The following is an 18,344-nucleotide window of genomic DNA, read 5'->3' as shown; positions in this document are numbered from 1 at the left end:
GCACATCAAACCCTGTGCTGAAATTATGTGGCTTTTATATCAATTTGGGGAGATTCATTTTCCCTCACTATAATTTACAGATCTCTTTTCATTGGCTGGGATTGCAATTTGCCAAATGGATTACATTTGGTACTTTATTTTCTCTTCATAGCTAGTCCTTATGTAATTTATTTACAGTTCATCAGGCTTAAAGGGTGGGTGGTAATAAATCAGCATGCAGGGCTCTCCAGTAAATGGCCAGGCTGCCTTTTGGGGGGGATGGGGGAGTGGGGAGGGCCGTGTAACACATGGTCTCCTGAGCTCTGGTTTCTGCCTGCGGAGGTGGCTGTTCCCATCGAAGACATGCAGAGGATCCATCTGCGATTCATGTTTCGACATCGGTCATCCCTGGAATGTGAGTACCAACCAAGTGGCATCTGGGGTGAGAGGAGGGGGACAGCCGGGTGGCCCTTGTGTTCTCCTCTTTCCCGACTTCACAATGCTACTTCCAGCTAAAGATAAAGGAGAAAAGAACTTCGCCATGGCCTACGTGAAGCTGATGAAGGAAGACGGGACCACTCTGCAGGACGGATGCCACGACTTGGTTGTCCTAAAGGTACAGTAAGTTGGAACCAACTCTGCAATGAGGGGGCTGCAGGAAGCAAAGGGGACAAGGTGGGGTGGATTCGTGGTTAACAACGGGGACCCCAGGACCACACACACCACGGCTTACCAGCTGTGTGGCCTTGTACAGAAGCTAACTTCTCTGGGCCTCTGTTTCCTCATCTATGAGCCCTCAGTGAATCATTGTGAGGATTACAAGAAACAGTTTATATAAATATGACAATGGTGCATACATGGAACACTCAAATGCAAAGTGTGGGCTCTGAAAGGACCTGTGGGATGTGTGGACGGCCAGCATGACCTTTGACAGATGCCTCACTGTAGCTAATGGGGGAAGAGTAGGATTTGGGGTCCCGATCCCACTGCTAACTAAATCTGAACTCATCTCACATGTCTCCCTGAGTGTCAGCTTCCTTTTCTTCAGCGGTGATGGTAGTATTTATGACAAGCCCATGAGATGACCCACGTGAAAGGGCCGTGTGTAAAGGGTACAGAGGTCAACCATCGCTGTTTTTGCATTGTGAGACTTAGACTGTTTTGGAGAAGTGGGAGGTGTTGTCTTGATTGTATTGCATGCTTTCCCATGACCCCTGTGACAGCTGGTGCCTCTGCTAGCTCCTGGCTGGAGGCAACATTGTGGCTGCGAAACAGCAAGGCCAGGAGGTGGGCATAGGCTTCAGACCCTTGCTCTTGGCTTTCTCAGCTTCGGAGGCTGACTTTGCTCTTTTGTCCGAGGTCTGCATGGCAAATACAGCTTCGTCAAGGCTTTGTGACAGGATCCTCTTCTCTGAGTCTCTCTGACTTTCCCAGAAACCACCCCACTCCTGTGCAGCCTCTGCTTTGTCATCTGGGGCATATCAAGGTAGCTCTTGGCATAAAAGCCATGCTTTCTCAACAGACTGCAAACTCACTGGGGGTAGAGTCCCCATCGCAGTCAGTTTTAAAATTACTCACCTTGCTTAAACCTCGGTTTCCTCACCTGTAAAATGAGGGTAATAGTATCCACGGCAGTTACGATTGCTGCGAAACGTAAATGAAATGGACTAAGGCACGTAAAGCACTCAGTGTGACATTTAGTTCAGAATAAGGCTCCGTGAATTCTAACACTTGTTATGCTCCCATCTACTCTTTCTTTCTTTCTTTCTTTCTTTCTTTCTTTCTTTCTTTCTTTCTTTCTTTCTTTCTTTCTTTCTTTCTAAAATTTCTTTATTGATTAAGGTGTTACATATGTGTCCTTATTCCCCCATTACCCCCCCGCCCCATCTACTCTCTCATTTCACATGCCAAGGGCTCACGCGCATGTCACTCTGAGCGTGCTCTGTGCCCTACTGCCATTTAGTCTGCTTGAAATGTCTAGGAAGCAGGTAACATGATGAACCCTCAGTGTAATCGTGAGAAATGTGACACAGAGGGACCAAGGGATGTATCCAACAGGACACAGACTTGTGAGTGGTAGGACAGGGTCTAGATCTCCGGACTTTCAGACTTTGCTAATGTTTACTTCTTCAGGCTGACTCCTTATCTTCCTGGGGCACATGTGTATTAAGATCTCAAAAACATTAGGATGAATGCAAATGTCCTATCTGGGAAATCTTCCATTTCCTTTTGCCCTTAATGAAGTCCACAGAGCCTCTAACTGGCTGATCAACCCCTTTTCTGTTAACATAACCTGGGTTCCTGCCTGTTGGTGGAAAAGCTGCTCTGCCTTACAACGTGTGATGTGGCCCCTGCAAGCTCAGTGTGTTGGGTGTGTACCCTTGGCTCGGGGACGTAAACAAGGCGCTGTTTCCAGGGGGACAGCAAGAAGATGGAGGATGCCAGCGCGTACCTGACTCTGCCTTCCTATCGGCACCACATGGAAAACAAGGGGGCCACTCTGAGTCGAAGCTCCAGCAGTGTCGGGGGGCTCTCCGTCAGCTCCCGGGATGTGTTTTCCATTTCCACCCTAGTGTGCTCCACCAAGCTCACCCAGAACGGTAATGGAGCCTTCGGGAGGTGTGTGCGTGTGTGTGTGGGTGCGTGCGTGCATGTGTGTGTGGGCATGCATATACATGTGCCTGTGTGTGTGTGTGTGCGTGCCTGTGCATGTGTGTGTGCATGCATATACATGTGCCTGTGTGTGCATGCATGTGCATGTGTGCATGCATATGTGTGCGTACCTGTGCGTGTGCATGTGTGCATGTGTATGTGTGCACAAACCCAGTGATGGTAACTGTACCTGTCTGCACTCTGTCCTAGTGGGCTTGCTGGGTTTGCTGAAGTGGCGAATGAAGCCTCAACTACTGCAGGAGAATTTAGAGAAATTGAAGATTGTGGATGGAGAGGAGGTGGTGAAGGTTGGTATTCATCCACTAGTAACAGAGCTGGGAATCGTGAGTGGCTTGTGTGTGGCGGGGGGTGGGGGGGTGGTGGTGTTGAAGGGGTGGGACAGCTTTTTCCCGTTACTGGGAAATCTGGGGATCATTTGGTCCAATGACACTGAACGTGAAGCTGCAGGAAAGTGTCTTTGTGCTCAGTTTCTGGAAAATGATCAGCATGGGTGTAGATCCCAGCTCACCTGCTTGCCAACTCCATGTGATAATGGTATGAATAGGACATATTTCTCAGGGTTGTTGTGAGCGTTCAAGGTGACGATATTTAAAAATTACTCAGCACAGTCTCTCACACTGAGTACCCAATAATTGAACGAAAACACACAACATATACCAAGTTCATTAAAAGGTAACTATTAATTTTGTTGTCATAAATTACAATAGCAGTATGATCTCTTAGTGCTACCTACACATTATTGTTAGAAATAACCAAGTATTGTTGGTTTCTGCAGCTTGGAGGGCATTATGCTTTAAACATGAGAACAGGAAGGACACCGGGGCTCACATTTTAAATGAAACAAGCAGAAAAAAATGCAAATGCCAGATGTATTGTCATGTCCACCTGGTGGTGTGGAGAATACAGCATCTGAAGTTCAGGTCTAATTAAAGCCACCCTCCTCTCTGGCACTATGATTTGGGGCGAGTGCTTCCCGCAGGTCCCCGTGAGGGAGATCTTGTTTCCACCAGGAACTTGGTGCAGCTAGAAGCTCTGAGATTTAGCAGCTTTATACGGTCGCTCTGTGTTTTGAGGGACTCTAGGAAATATTGACCCACCCCTTAGGTTGGAGGTGTAACACATTTTAGTTAATTGCCCATACACGCAGAAAAATGGTCAAATGTCCAGATCAGTGCTTTAAATGGGTGGTATTGACCTGCCTATCTGGTTCAGCAATGGCAGAGAGGTTCCCCAAACAGCCTTTCATAGGGTCTGTCACTTTTGAGCAGCTTAGAGAAGACATCTGGGAGTGAATTCCATTGTCTCCTTTTTGCATTATTTTTTTAAAGTTTTTTTTTTTTATTGAAATATAATGTATAAACAATAATATATGTACAGAGCACTTATTCTAAAAGTGCAATTCAATGTACAGGGTGGGGCAAAAGTAAGTTTACAGTTGTGAGTATGCAAAACACAGAGTTTATTCTTGTATTATTATTTATTAGTTAGTGTATTATCTTCAATACAAACAACTGTAAACCTACGTTTGCCCCTCCCTGCATTATTATACATGTACATATTCATGTACCCACTACCTAGATGAAGATACAGAACATTTTAGCATTGCAGTAGGCTCCCTCATACCCTTCTCAGTTAACAAACCACTCGGGGATAACCACTAAGCTGACTACTGTCACCATTGGTGGGCTTTTGTCTATTCTTGAATTTCATAAAAATAGAGTAATACAGAATGTACGTGTTTTTGTTGGACCTTGTGTCTGACTTATGTCACTGCACACAATGCTCAGGAGGGGTCTCATCACTGCATGTAGAAGTAGTTGCCCCCCCCTTTTTTTATCGCTGTGGGTTTATTTATTTCTGCAGTGTGAAAATGCCACCCTTTGTTCATCCACTGTGCTGCTGTTGGTGGACAGGTGGGGTGCTTTGAGTCCTGGTTCATGTGAACTTGGGCCCCTTGACCATGGTGCATGGTGGATGTGTGCTCTCGGTCTCTGTGGGCTACACTGAGCAGTGGATTTCTGGGTCACCTGCACTCTTTCCTAATGCACCCTTCGTTATTTTGTCCAGTTTCTCCAGGATACTCTGGATGCCCTCTTCAACATCATGATGGAGCATTCTCAGAGTAACGAGTATGACATCCTCGTCTTTGACGCTTTGGTAAGAGAGGGGATGGGTTTGTGACATAGACACCAATGTGTGTCTCACTGAGAGAACCCTGAGGACTTATGGCCATTTTCATGACTCCTTTGGAGGAATTGTCACGTTAGGCAAGCAGACCAATGAGTGAGCTGCTGTTCCCTTTCATTAGTTTGGAGTTCACCTGGATGCCTGGGCAGAATGAGTGAAAGGGGAATCTTAAATGTTGATGTCAGAGTGGCACAGGGTGAAAGTACATGAAGCTGGATACCATGAATAACCTAGTTGGCTTTCCATGAATGCCAGGAGCTGATCTCTAGTCAGGTTGTAAAGGACCCACAGTGTATCCCAAGTCTCTTTTCCCTTCTTCATAGTCTCAACTCACCAGAGTCACTATGCTCACTCTTTCTACCCAGAACCTTTCACAGTGGTATGCCATCCAGATCTTTCTCCTTTCCATCTTTCCAAATGGTCTCTTCCTTCTCTCGCTGTCGTAATTTATGTTCCTCAGTGTCATGTCAAAATAAGCATAAGAAACATTTGAATTAGGGGATATCAGTGACCAGCAGAGTGTTAATGTGTTAACCCCCTATGTCAGTGACATTTACATTTATAAATAGGTTGCTTGGAGACAACTGTGACTTAGTGCTTCCCAAGAGGGTCTGGAAAGCTAGCCCTAAGGAAAGATGCTCTCTGACAAAAAGATCCTTTGTTCAACCACTTAGGGAAGTACTGAACATTGCATGACCCTCTTGGAGAGTCATGATGCACATAGATATATTAAAGACTCTGATAAGTCCTGCAATAAAGAAGGCAGTTTAAGGATGACAACCTGAGATTTCTCAAATTTGTCTGACCAAGAAACCTTTGTATCTTATAATGCTCTGCAGCACGCTGCATGCAACACTTTTTAGGAGAGATACCACCTTAGTGAAAAGGACTAAAGATATATTAGTGAGCTAATTCCTGGGTAAAAATTTTTGCTAGGGGTTCGGTTATATGTGACTATGGCTTCCTGCCCTAGGTCTGTCCTGAAAACACTGATTCTTTGTCTTTTCCTTAGATCTACATAATTGGACTCATTGCTGACCGGAAATTCCAGCATTTCAACACCGTTCTGGAGGCTTACATCCAACAGCATTTCAGTGCTACCTTGGCTTACAAGTAAGTGACTGTGCGCCTCCCGCTTGCCCTGCGAGGATGCCGAGGGCACAAGGAACTTGAGTATTTTCCTTTTATCCCTAGCTTCTGTGAGTTCTCCCTTTTTTGAGAAAATTCAATCTGTGCCTTGGTTATTTGGACTAAATAAAAATATGCAAACCCATAGGTTGAGGTGAATACGGTGGCAGAAGTACATGGAAGTCTTTCTTCCCTCCCTCCTTCCCTCCTTCCCTCCCTCCCTCCCTCCCTCCCTTCTTTCCTACCTTCCTCCTTTCCATGACCTATCAGCAGCTCTTTGCGATAAACATTGGGATTCAAATGCAACAGAGAAGAAAGGCACATGCTCAGTAGATCACTATGGTTTGGGTATAGACAACTGAGGGTCACAGAAGGGCGATGACGCTGGGAGGTGGGTGGAAGCCAGTTAGTGAAGGGGCCTTGGAAGGAGATCACGTAGTTTGAAGTCTGCCTTGCTGGAAATGAAGAAACATGGAAAGTTCCTAAGCAAGGAAGTTCCATGGTATAACAAGAACATTTTCAGCAGGAAGAAAAAGCTGAAAAATACATTATCACCACCATTATTCCCAATAATACTCTAATTGTGACTAGTTTTTCTAGTCAAAAGACTTTCCTTCCTCACTAGTTTTTTTTTTTTTTTTTCTTTGCTGGCTTTTTACAGGCAGGAAATAATTATTCACTCTCTGTATTAAATGTAATTTTAAGCAGAGTTATTTTTATGGTTGTAAATGAGTAAGCTTGGCTGTACCACCACCTTTAACCTTTGATTGAAAGCCTTATAATTTACTGAGCAAAGGAATTACTTGCCGTGGGTTGGGAAGCAACGTATTTTGAAAATATAATCCCTTACTCAGGAAACTGATGACGGTGCTGAAGACTTACTTGGATACTTCCAGCAGAGGGGAGCAATGTGAGCCGATCCTCAGAACCCTCAAAGCTTTGGAATACGTGTTCAAGTTCATCGTTCGGTCGAGGACATTATTTTCTCAGTGAGTACTTGCTATGTGAGAGTGATTGATAGGCTTTGCAATTCCTCTGGGATACAACATTGTGCCACGGGAGAAACTCTCTTACAAAATGATCACCAGCCTTCCATCAAATACTAGTACAACTCAAAACCCAACTTAGAGAGTTAGGAATAGATAATAATGGTTCCTTGTAAGTTTATTTGGGAATAAAAGAAATTTAGCATGTTGTAGAGTTATGCTCCATCCAATGAACACGATTGGTGACTTGAGGCTCTTCAGCATTTCATCTGTTCTTTGTGTGATTTGAGATATGGTGAAAACTCTCCATGTATTCTATGGGGTGGAGAGAGCAGAACTCAGAGAGTTTGGTATTTATTTGGCTCTTAGAGGTTGTGCATGACAGATAAGCTGGTATTGCAGTTGACCTGTCTGTCCTTGAGATCCTACTGGCCAAAAAGTAAGCTAACATTTTAAGTCCTTAAAAGATATGATGTTTGATGGTCAGTATCACAGAGGTTAGCTGTCCTTTTAAAGGGCTTTAGGGATGGAGGCATTCAAATGCAACCTGAAAAAGAACAATTTTTTGTTCTTTGGCTATTAAGGCAAAGTTAGGTTGGGAACTGGTTATGTGTATGATCAGGTTGGTTGTGTGTAATGGGATATAAGAGAAAAACATACTGGGAATGTATTGTCCAGATTCTTAACAGTACAAATGAAGAACACTCAACTCAAACTGACTAATGGAGAAATAGGACTTTATTATATTTTACATTATTGAAAATTCCAGCCTCAGGCATGGCTGGATCCAGATGCTTAATGTCATTGAGGTAGTCTCTATCTCTTGGGATTTTGGCTCTGCTTTCCTTTCGCTGGTTGCCTTCTAAGGCAAGTTTTCCAAAGTTGAAACTATTTGTAATCTCAAGTTCATGTTGTATTGGCTTAAGCAATTCTAGGTTCCTTGTTGTTTCAACAAAATCCTATGCCAAGAACTGTGATGGTCATGTGCTAAGGTCTTAAACCATGTGACCAGAGGAATGAATATGCAGATTGTGTAGTGGTGGTCACATGTGCTCTGGAGCCATGGGTTGGTCAGCCACTTCTGGTGTGCACTTGTTTAGTTGGACAAAAGAAAGCAAAGTCTGTAGTCATCATTTTGATCATGATGATGGATGTGCCATGATAGCATCATACTCGACGAGGCATCTGAAATGGGTAATCATTTGGGATTCTCAAAACATTGGTTGAGATTTCAGTTGATAAATAGTAAGAGATGAGTGTTTTGCACCATGTCACAAAACATATGTCATTTAGGTTATTCCAATAATGAAGTATCTGTTTCAATTCCTCTGGCTTGTCAGTGCATCAAGGCAGAGACTATGCATTAATTAAAATCTTAGGGGTATTCTTGCAAGTTGGAAGGATACTTGTAAAATATTTGAAATTCAAATAGAAGACAACTGTGGGTCTTTCAAATGGTTGAGTTTCTTGGAGGAGTTCAAAAATTCAAACATTGTACTTCTAGATGAACAGGCAAGGATATCTTATTTCATCTTGCAGATGAGATCTTCAGATCTACAAGGACATATTCTTTTCATTTATCATATCTTCTGCCCAATTTTTCCTTTTAGTTTATTTGTTTTATTGTCCTTCTTTCCCTCCCTCCTCCCTTCATCTTCTCCCTCTTAGTTTTTGTCTCTTCCCTCCATAAGCATTTCTATCTTTGCTTTCTTCTCTGCCTCAAGGCGTGTCATCTAGCTCTTCACTTAGAGTAAATTCAGTGCTGCTGGAACTGAAGTGACTTTTTGGCTTCTTTAGGAGTGGGTGATCTGTTAGCCCTTACTGTATCCCCAGCATAGCATACAAAATACCATTGACACTCAGAACTGCCTGCTGGATGAAGTCCATTTTGGGGGCTAAGAGAAGGGATTTGGTGAGAAGAGATGTCTCTAAGGTAACCAAGGGATAATCTTGGATCCGTTTTCATATACATATATGTAGGCATATCTGCAGGGAGGGTCTAGGACCTCATGCTGAGGGAAGGTAGATTCCCTGTGTCTTGTTCATTTTTGAATCTTCAGCAGTAGTTTGCCTTCCAGTGGATCCTTGAGGACATTGGGAAGTGGTGGGGGATTTTCCCTATATTCAGAGAGCATTTCATTTAGGAAACTGGAAAAGAGAAGGTTCAACACATTGTGATTTAGTAGCCAGCTGGTGGAAAATGTAAAAATGATTGCTTTGGGGGCTTATTGTGTCTGGCATTGTGTTTGTTTCCTGCCATTCCTTTGTCCTCTTTCCTCATGTGCATAACTGCAGCGGGGCCAGCTCCCATCAGCTGTTCCCTGGCCATTTGTCTTTGCACACACCATACATGAACAAGCAAGGGCTGGGGGTTTTCCTGGGTCTGTTCCCAGGGTGCAGTTGGGTAAGGGAGGAAGAGAAGATGGTGACAAGAATGGGAACTTTTTTGGGATTATTCATTTCTATCACAGCCAAAGAAAGCAATTTTCCTGGCCCCTCTTCTTGTGTCACTAGCTCCAGAGTCCCAGTCTGGGACAGGTGTCTCAGGGCACATACCTGTGCCATAGCTGCAACGGAGGCTGGCAGAGCCATTCGAGCTTCTGTCAAAGGGAGGCCAGCTTACAAATATGGGAAATTCCTAAATTGTAGGAGTGTGTGCCAAAGATGTTGGGTGTCCATAAATAGGACCAATCCTCTCTAATAAAGAAGGAATATGATAATTGACCATCACTCCGTCACAAAGATGGCTGCACCCACAGCTGAAGCCAAGTTCCCATAAGGAGCCTTAACAAGCAATCAGCAGGGAACTGAGGCTATGTTCTCCCCAGCCCTCATGGGGCTTGACAGGGGACCTCAGGCCGCATCCCCCACCCAGCAGGGTTTGACAGAGGACCTCAAGGTGCGCTTCCCATCCTGGTGCTGGGCTAGGGGACCTCAGGCTGCTCCCCCTGCCCCAGCACCAGGCCAGGGGACCTCAGGCTGCACCCCCCACCAGGTGGGCCTTGACAGGGGACCTCAGTCAGTGCCCCCACCCAGAGGGGCTTGACGGGGGACCTCAAGGTGCACCCCCAGTGCTGGGTCGGGGGAACTCAGGCCGCGCCCCCGCCCAGCGGGACTTGACGGGGGACCTGAGGCTGTGCCCCCCTCCTGGTGCTGGGCCAGGGGACCTGAGGCTGTGCCCCCCCCCCCCCCGCCCCTGCCTGGCGGGGCTTGACGGAAAACTTCAGGCCATGCCCCCACCCAGCAGGGCTTGACAGGGGATCTCAGGCCATGTCCCTCACCTGGCGGGGCTTGACGGAGGACCTCAAGGCAAGCCCCCCACCCTGATCTGGGCTGGGGGACCTCAGGCCACGCCCCCCGTCCTGGCACTGGGCCAGGGGACCTGAGACTATGCCCTCTGCCCGGCAGGGCTTGACAAGGGTGGGATTGGCCTGGTCTGGATCTAGCCCAATGGGGTGGAGGGGCTGGCCAGGTCTGGGTCTCATGTGATTTTGAAGTGCATGTGGGTGGTGGGGACTTGACTCTGGGTCCCGTGGTGAGCCCTAGACTCTGACAGGAGGAAGGTTTTCATATACATTTTAGTAATTTTCTTTCATCTCTATAACACTTCTATTATAGAGAAAGGGAAAATAGCAATATTAAATTATTTCTTCTAATTAATCCCCCTTTAATGTGCACAAATTTCGTGCACCAGGTCACTCGTATCTACTAAGCTTTTCTGGAATGACTGAGCCCCTGGGCAATATGGCATAGAGCGAGGAATATTCAGAAAGAGCTGAAATGATTATCTTCTAGGCATTGAGCTTCTTTACAAAACTCCTTGCAGTGCCTTTTATCCTAAACTCAGGCAGCCAGCTGAGCTGATCCCCAGGGTTTCTGAGCCGTGGAATCACTCGGAGTCCATAGCAGCCTGTGTGTTATCCATGATCCGCATGATGGGCACTGGCTAGCTCTCTTTATGGAGCTGGCAAGTAGCAATGAGACCGCAGCGCCGTGGGCTACGGGACAGGAGGCAGTGTGGGGTGACGGTTAGTGTTGTACAGTTGGCTCAGTGATGGTCAGTGTTCATTTTGGACAGGCCTTGGAGGGATCACATTTCTATCCCTATAAGTGCCTGGCTTACAAAGTGAGGGACCCAGCCTCTCTGATCCTCAGTTTCCTCATCCATAAATGGGGACCAATGGGCCCTTAGTGTTTTGATGATGAAATGAGATTCATGTACAAAAGTTCTCCATGGAGTTTCTGGTACTTATTCCACAGGCATAATAAATGTCTTCACCTAGGAGAGACAGCAGGGTGCTGGTTTCAGTCTCAGATTTCAATTAATAAGAGGGAGGTCTGTTTCTTGATTCATTCTCCAGATTTGGCCTACCGATCATGCTATCCTAAACATTTCTTGCAGTTTATTTTTTAAGGGGAGTGGATACCTTTACCAGGTGTCTGTGCTCTTTGAGGTCCACAATGTAGGGGCTTTTACAGCCCCATGAACTCACCTTGATCTGTTGCTGGCACATTGGGTGAGCTCTGCTTATGTCCGCTGCTTCCACGTGTGTGTGTGTGTGTGTGTGTGTGTACACACACACACACTCAGGCCCCTGTGGCCCAAGCCACCTAGCTCTCCATTCCCTGCTTGCTCTACTGTCCTTTGCATGACGCCTTCTGCTCTGTTGCAGATGTGCTTATGCAGTTCTAGTGCCCTCCTCCTTCTCCATGTAACCCCAGCCTCCTGGGCTGCTCTGCCATCCACAGAGGCCTTCACCCTCATCCCCACCCCTTTGCTTATGAGAGGCAGTCAGCTCAGTGGTTAAAGGCACAGTCTCCAGAGCTCGGCTACCTTGGTTTGAATTCTACATTTGAATTCCAGCACCACTATTTACTAGCATTTATGACCTTGGGCAAATTATTTCGCCTGCCCAGAGCTCAGTTTTCTCATATGTAAAAGAGGCATGCAAAAACCCTTGCAGGGCTGTTGTGCAGACTAATGAGCGAATGTAGCAGGCACTTAGCACAGTGCCTATCAAACAGCAGGTGCCCACGATTATTATTATTGCCAAGTGCATTTCACTCATTGTCTCCATCAGTCTTCACAAAAGTCCCATGGAGAATCTCATGTCCTGACTTCATCTCTTCCTACTCCCCACTCACTCCGTGCCAGCCACACAGGCCTTCCCTGCTGCGGCTCAGACTCCTGGCTCGGGCCTTTGCACCCTTCCCCAGATACCTGCTCGCTCACGCCCTGGCCTCTTTCACATCTTCGCTCCCATGTCTCCTCGGGACCCTATTTACAATGCAAGCCCTGCCCCAGCACTTCTGTTGCCCTGCCGCCCTGCTTTCTGTCTTATTTCTCCTCCCCACAGAACCAATCCCATGTGAACATGCTCTACAATTAGTTATGCTTTTGTTTCTGCTCTCTCCCTGTTAGAGTGTCAGCTTTGTTTCCTACCGTATCCCACGCACTGGGAACAGCGCCCGGCACGTGGCTGGCATTCATTCCACGTGAAATGGGACAGCAGCTGTTCCCTTTCATAGATAAGGAAATGGGGGCTTAGATTCAAGCTCAGAGGTCACACAGCTAAGCATCAGCAGAGCCAGGCTCCATATCCCACCTCGTCTGAGGAAGCCAACTTAAGAACCGAACGTTTTCTGGGCCATGCCTGTGCGAAGTGCGGTTGGCCTGGGGAGGGGCTGTCCCGAGAGAGAGCCGCACTGCCTGTGGGTGTGGGCTTCCTGGATGCTGGCAGGGCTGCTGAGAGGCACAGGCTGCTCCAGCTCAGGTGTGATCATCGCCAAGCACAGAGGGTTTCAATAAAGAAAGCGATGATTGGGAGGAGTTTCAGGAAAGGTGTCCTTACCAACATGGCGAAGCTGTCCAGGCAACCGTGACTTTATCCATGTACCCTCCAGAGGAATGAGTAAAGAAGAGCTGGCAAAGGGCCAGCCCAGGTGAGCTCACACTCCTTGGAAAAAAGTCACTGGTCAGGGAAAGAGAAATGCACTCAACATCCCAATGGGCGTGTCAGTGTCTCCAGGCATGGTCCTGCTCCCGGCCTTTATCTGGGAGACGGAAGGCAGGCCATGGTTTGCCTGCACTGGGGCTGCAGCTGCATGAGCACAGGCCCCACACGGTTCAGGCCGGCAGTGCGCAGCCTGCCTGGCTTCCTTGCCAGGGCCAGGCATCCCCGCCCTTTCTCTAATTGCCTTCAGCACCAGGATGCTCTAGGAGGCCCCCTTTAGCCTTTTTATTTTGCCTTTTGCTTTATTCCGCCCATGCCCAGCCTCTGCCTCACCCAGCCACCAGTTCAGTTTTTTCTTATGTAAATATCATATGCTAGTTTATCCTCCAGGTCATGAATACGTTAGGAGGCAAGATTGTCAAAATAAAGCTCAAGGGTGCTCAGTGTCTCCTGCAGGTGGAAGAATGCATAAGCCGCTGCCTTTTTAAACAAAAATGAATTTAACTCGAAGGCACTTGCCAGTATGATTTGTTTTCATTGTTCATGTATGTCTAACTATTAAAATGTAATCATTTGTTTATGCCGAGACTGGGCCGGAATGCTGGTTTCATCGCGATTCCCGTGTCTCCTACATATAATTCGTTTGCGTGTTAATACCATTTATTCCTATGGAAGCCTCTGTTCTGGGTTTTGAATACAGTTTCACTTTTTGATGACAGTAATGGCTCAGTGAACTGCACAATTGCAGCTAATGGAATTATTTCATGATAACATTAATTTGGCATCGGATCAGGATGGAAGAGTAAACTGTCATCAAAGGATATTGTCAAACAGTCACTTCCCTTTAATTTATTATCTGCTTCATGAGTTGCTACAGTGCAGAGGGAGCTAACAGCCCGTTTCTTATAAACACAGGAAAAGGCATTGTATTTCGTTAAGTCGCCATTATTATAACATGAAATGTGCACACGCATGCATTTTTAAGCAGTCCTCTTTCCCCTTTGCATGTGGAAATGTTGATAAACTTTTATTGGGCACCTATTTTGTGCTAGGGACTTTAAGTGCTGGGAACTCTGAAATCAATGTCAGACTTCCTCAAGTGGCAACAATCTAGTGGGAAAGACAGACGCACAGACCAGCAATCAAATCCTAGCTCCCTGGAAAAGATATGATCATCGCTATATGACAATGGAGGTGTGCAAATGGTTCCTTGGAGGCAGAGAGGTTTGAGTGACAAACCTCAGGAGGCTTGGTAATTCTCAGAGGAGATGATGTTTTAAACGAGACATCGAAAGGCATTTAAGAAGCCTGCCCATGGGAGGAAAGAGAACCAAGTACGAAGAGTCCCCTACTTAAGATGCTTTGACTTACAATTTTTGAACTTGACAGTGGTGCAAAAGTGATAGACTTTCAGTAGAAACCCTCCTTTGAATTTAGAATGTGATCCCTACTTGGGCGAGTGCTACATTGTAGGACACTCTCTGGTGATGCTGGGCAGCTCCCAGTCAGCCCCGCATTCCCAAGGGTAAGCAAACGATACTCTGCCTAGCAGTCATTGTGCTCGATGACTTTGCCCAACTGTAGGCTAATGTACGTGTTCTGAGCACGTTCATGGTAGGCTAGGCTGAGCTATGATGTTTGGGTAGGCTAGTATATTAAATGCCTTTCAAATTATGATATTTTCAACTAACAGTGGTTTCCTGGGATGTAACCCCATTGTGAGTCGAGGGCACCTGTAGAGGGGACAACATGAAATAGAACTTCCCGTTACTCTGCGACGCTGAGGCTCCCCTTAGGAAGCCTCTCCTCTGTGCCTGGCCCTGTGTCACTTTTCACTTCCCCTCACTTAATACCCATAACAACTCTGCAAAGCATAGGCATCATCATTTTCATTTTCCAGAGGGAAGTGGAGGCCCAGAAAGGTGCAGAGAGTGAGTCCAGGTGACAGAGCTAGATGTCGCCAGGGCGGGATGTGACCGCAAAGCCTAGGTGTTTGTGCTATTCTGTGCCCAGTGTGAAGAGCACGCTGTGGAGAAGAACAGCTAGTGGGTGAAGCTGGGCTGGTGGAGGAGTGGGGTGATGTGTCTGAAAATGTGGGCTCCGGTTAGACTGAGAGATGCCTTGAATGCCAGGCCAAGGAGTTGGACCTCATCCTCTCTGCCGGGGATATTGGCATAGATGCTAACTCTGTCCTCAGAGCACAGTGAATACCCCGGAGGGTGTACAAATTAATCCTTTGGGAATCAGGTAAAAATATTAAAATTTCTTTATTTTGTCCAAGGTGAAGAAATTGAACTATATAAACATTTGACTTATAATTTAGAATAGTTCGTGGATATAATTTATAAATAAATAAGCATCTATTGAGAATCGTGCTTCAAGTTCTTTTGTCATAGGAGCAGTTTGGAAACCCCTGCTTTGGGGTTCCAAAGCAGATTAACACAATTGCATCCATATTTTAGAAAGATGACTGCGAAACTAATGTTATGTCACCCAGGGATGGAGGGCAGGCAGGAGATCAATAACGAAGCTGTTGCTATAATCGAGACAAGAGACTTGAACTGACTTCGTCACAGTGGGGCTAGGAAGAAGAAGAGAAAGAAGGAGAGAGTTGATAGAGAGCAGGATTTCCCATCTTAATGGAATGTGGGAGTGAATTGAAGGAGAGGGCTGATCTGAGGCTGGCCCGTGGGGCCCGTGTGATCAGGCATTGCTCACCAGCATGAGGAGGGCTGGGAGGAGCAGGTGTGGGGCATGTTAAGTTTGAGGTGCTTTTTGGCACAGCCAGATGGAGATGTATAGCAGACAATTAGATACAGATTTGCAGTGGAGGAGAGTTAAGATGCAGGTACAGTTTGTCACAACTTGATCCCAAGAGGTATCTGAAGCTACAGCATGAGGTGAGCAATATCTAAAACTCAGGATGAAACGCAGGAGATGAGCATGTTGAAGGGATGGGCGAGGAGAGAGTCCCAGGGAAGCTTGGGCTCCAGGAGCCAGGAAAGGATGTGTATCCAGGAGAGGGTACAGCAGCAATATAACTACTGCTGTGAGGTCATGGGGACTGAAGACTGGCCAGAGCAAGGTATTCTGCAATTAGGAGGACTTGGGCGAATTAGCCAATCCTTTCCCAGAGGTGAGCATCTTTCCTAATATCCAGTCAGGAGGCCATCTGGGAGGCGAGGGATCAGGTGCAATAGATGTACCATCATCTGCATGTGAATTGGGTCCATTGTGGGTTGTCCTTTGCCTGGTACAATCCTGACTGGCTTCCCCTGCGGATCCTTCAGAGGCCTACGAAACTCATTCCGATTTGGCGCCAATCTCAGACTCCGCTCACAGCAAAGTGTAAGACATTCATCTTGTCTGCTCCCATTGTCCCTTTAAATGGCTTAATTTTGCAGAACAGGACTGCCTGTGCTATAGATAGCTAAGGGAAAGGCCATGGAGGACTCAGATATTCACTCTTTCAGGTGGAAGCAGGAGATGCTTTCCTTTCCTTGTTAACTCCTCCTGCGGAGTCTGGGAGCCAGTGTGCTGTCAGAGTCCTTGCCTCTGCACAGAGAGGGCTATTCCTGTCAAACACTGGTGCTGACAGTTCCTCAGAGGATGACTTAGGTGAGAGATCAATTACCTGAATAAATGTATAGGCTTAGGAAATGGGTTTGTAAATTCCTGGTAACCAAATATGAACATGCAGGACGGTAAAGGGTCCATCCAGCTTGCCAGAGGGTGAAACTCACCACATTAACGTAACTGTCAGAGATGCTGAGCCGAATCAGGATGGCTGGGTGTACTTTGTGATCCCCAAAGCAGAATTTGTTTCCTTAAGAGGAAATAGTGTGTTGCTCAGTTGTCAAGTTTCCTGCTTATTGAGTCTTTGGGGTGGATGGAAGATTTAAAGGGACTTACTTGTGAAGTGCATATGTAATAATATGGTGCCCCCCCTTGTTATACATTTTAGAATGTGGCCTCTTTGGAGCCTGAGAAGCCACCACAGAGCGTGCCAAGGGCCCTGCACTGGCTCACACTTCAGCCTTTGTTGGCTACAGGCATTGCGTGCCTGCTTTTCTGAACCTGGGGCTTTGCCCTTCCCCCCATCTTGGGAGGCACCCCTGGGACAGGAGGAATGTGCACCTAACTCACAGGCTGTCTTAGGGCCTGGAAATCTCAAGACGGTAAACCGTTTTTCCTGTACGTGGGTGTCTGTCAACATTTGTAGAACTGCCCCGAGAGCCTACCACCTCTGAAAGGCCTTTCACTCAGCCTTTATTGTTCCTTACATTCAGCTTTACCGCACCCCATGCTCCATGCATGCTGGGCCCTAAGACTTGCTTCCCCTTCTGACCCCTGGAGTTGGTAATGAAAGTTTCCATCTAGTTTAAATATTTCTCTAGGGGTGGAGGTTTGGTTTGCATTAACAATGGAGTGTGTAGCCAACAAATATTTATTGAGTAGCCACTAGGCCACTCTGCTGGGCACTGGAAATATGACAGTGAAAGGGACGGCCTCAGGCCTAGTCTCCTGGGATTTTCAGTTGAGCTGGGAAGGGAGTCATAAAGCAGATGGTCATGTATGTGCAAATGAAATCAAGGGGAGATGTGTGAGGTGCCCTGGGAGCATGTTAGGAGGTGATCAAATCTGATCATGGCATCAGGGAGGTGTCCTGGAGGAAGTGCCACCTGAGCTGTGACTTGGCAGGTGAAGAGGAGGGTGTGGTCAATGAAGATAAAGCTGAAAGGTGGCCCATGGCATAGTAGGGAGCTTGACTCAGTTGAATTGTGGGAAGGCCAAGGTGGCTGGAATTTAGTGACAGAGGAATAGAGTAGCAGGACATTGCCCGGAGATACAGGAAGGGGCAGACCTTAAAGATTCACAAAGGTCAGGGCATGGTTTCTGGACATTAACCTGAGGGGAATGGGGAGCTACTAAAGGATGTCAAACAGAAGAATGATATGACCACTTGTGTTTGGAAAATGGTCCCTTTGACCAGTGTGTAGAAAATGGATTGAAAGTGGTAAGAGTGAAGGAAGGGGTGTGGGTTCAGAGACCCCTATAGGTGAGAGGTGATGGAGATGTGGTTGAAGGTGGTGCTGATAAAGATGGAGTAGAATAAATGGTTTTGCTGACTACAGTTCACAACACCGTATTATATACTTGAGAGTTGCTAAGAGAGTAGATCTTAAATGTTCTCACCACATATACACACACATACATTATATGGATGTGTTAACTAACCTATGTGGTCATCATTTCAGAATATATACATGTATCAAATCATCACGATGTACACCTTACACTTATACAATGTTATCTGTCAATCATATCTCAGTAAAGCTAGGGAAATGATGTTTGGTGGTGGGATTAATGGGGCTTGGTGACTGAATGCCATTCAGGCTCTTGAAGATTTACTCTACCTATTCCACACTGTCACTGG

At 46.5% G+C, this 18,344-nt stretch overlaps 1 protein-coding gene across 1 annotated transcript in view; it reads left to right on the top strand.

Annotated features, from left to right (window-relative positions):
* DOCK2 (dedicator of cytokinesis 2) overlaps positions 1 to 18,344 on the top strand; it is a 373,091-nt gene that overhangs the window by 64,978 nt on the left and 289,769 nt on the right. Inside the window, exons 16-22 of the mRNA XM_080676536.1 lie at positions 322 to 394; positions 492 to 595; positions 2,396 to 2,579; positions 2,842 to 2,939; positions 4,720 to 4,809; positions 5,852 to 5,952; positions 6,822 to 6,956. Of these exons, the coding sequence (XP_080532662.1) occupies positions 322 to 394; positions 492 to 595; positions 2,396 to 2,579; positions 2,842 to 2,939; positions 4,720 to 4,809; positions 5,852 to 5,952; positions 6,822 to 6,956 (785 nt within the window). The remainder of the gene's footprint in view (positions 1 to 321; positions 395 to 491; positions 596 to 2,395; positions 2,580 to 2,841; positions 2,940 to 4,719; positions 4,810 to 5,851; positions 5,953 to 6,821; positions 6,957 to 18,344) is intronic.

This window comes from Plecotus auritus (genome assembly GCF_963455305.1).
Source record: "Plecotus auritus genome assembly, chromosome: 6".
NCBI lineage: Eukaryota > Metazoa > Chordata > Mammalia > Chiroptera > Vespertilionidae > Plecotus > Plecotus auritus.
The sequence above is the reverse complement of the archived record's forward strand: the minus strand, read 5'-3'. Positions and strand labels throughout refer to the sequence as shown.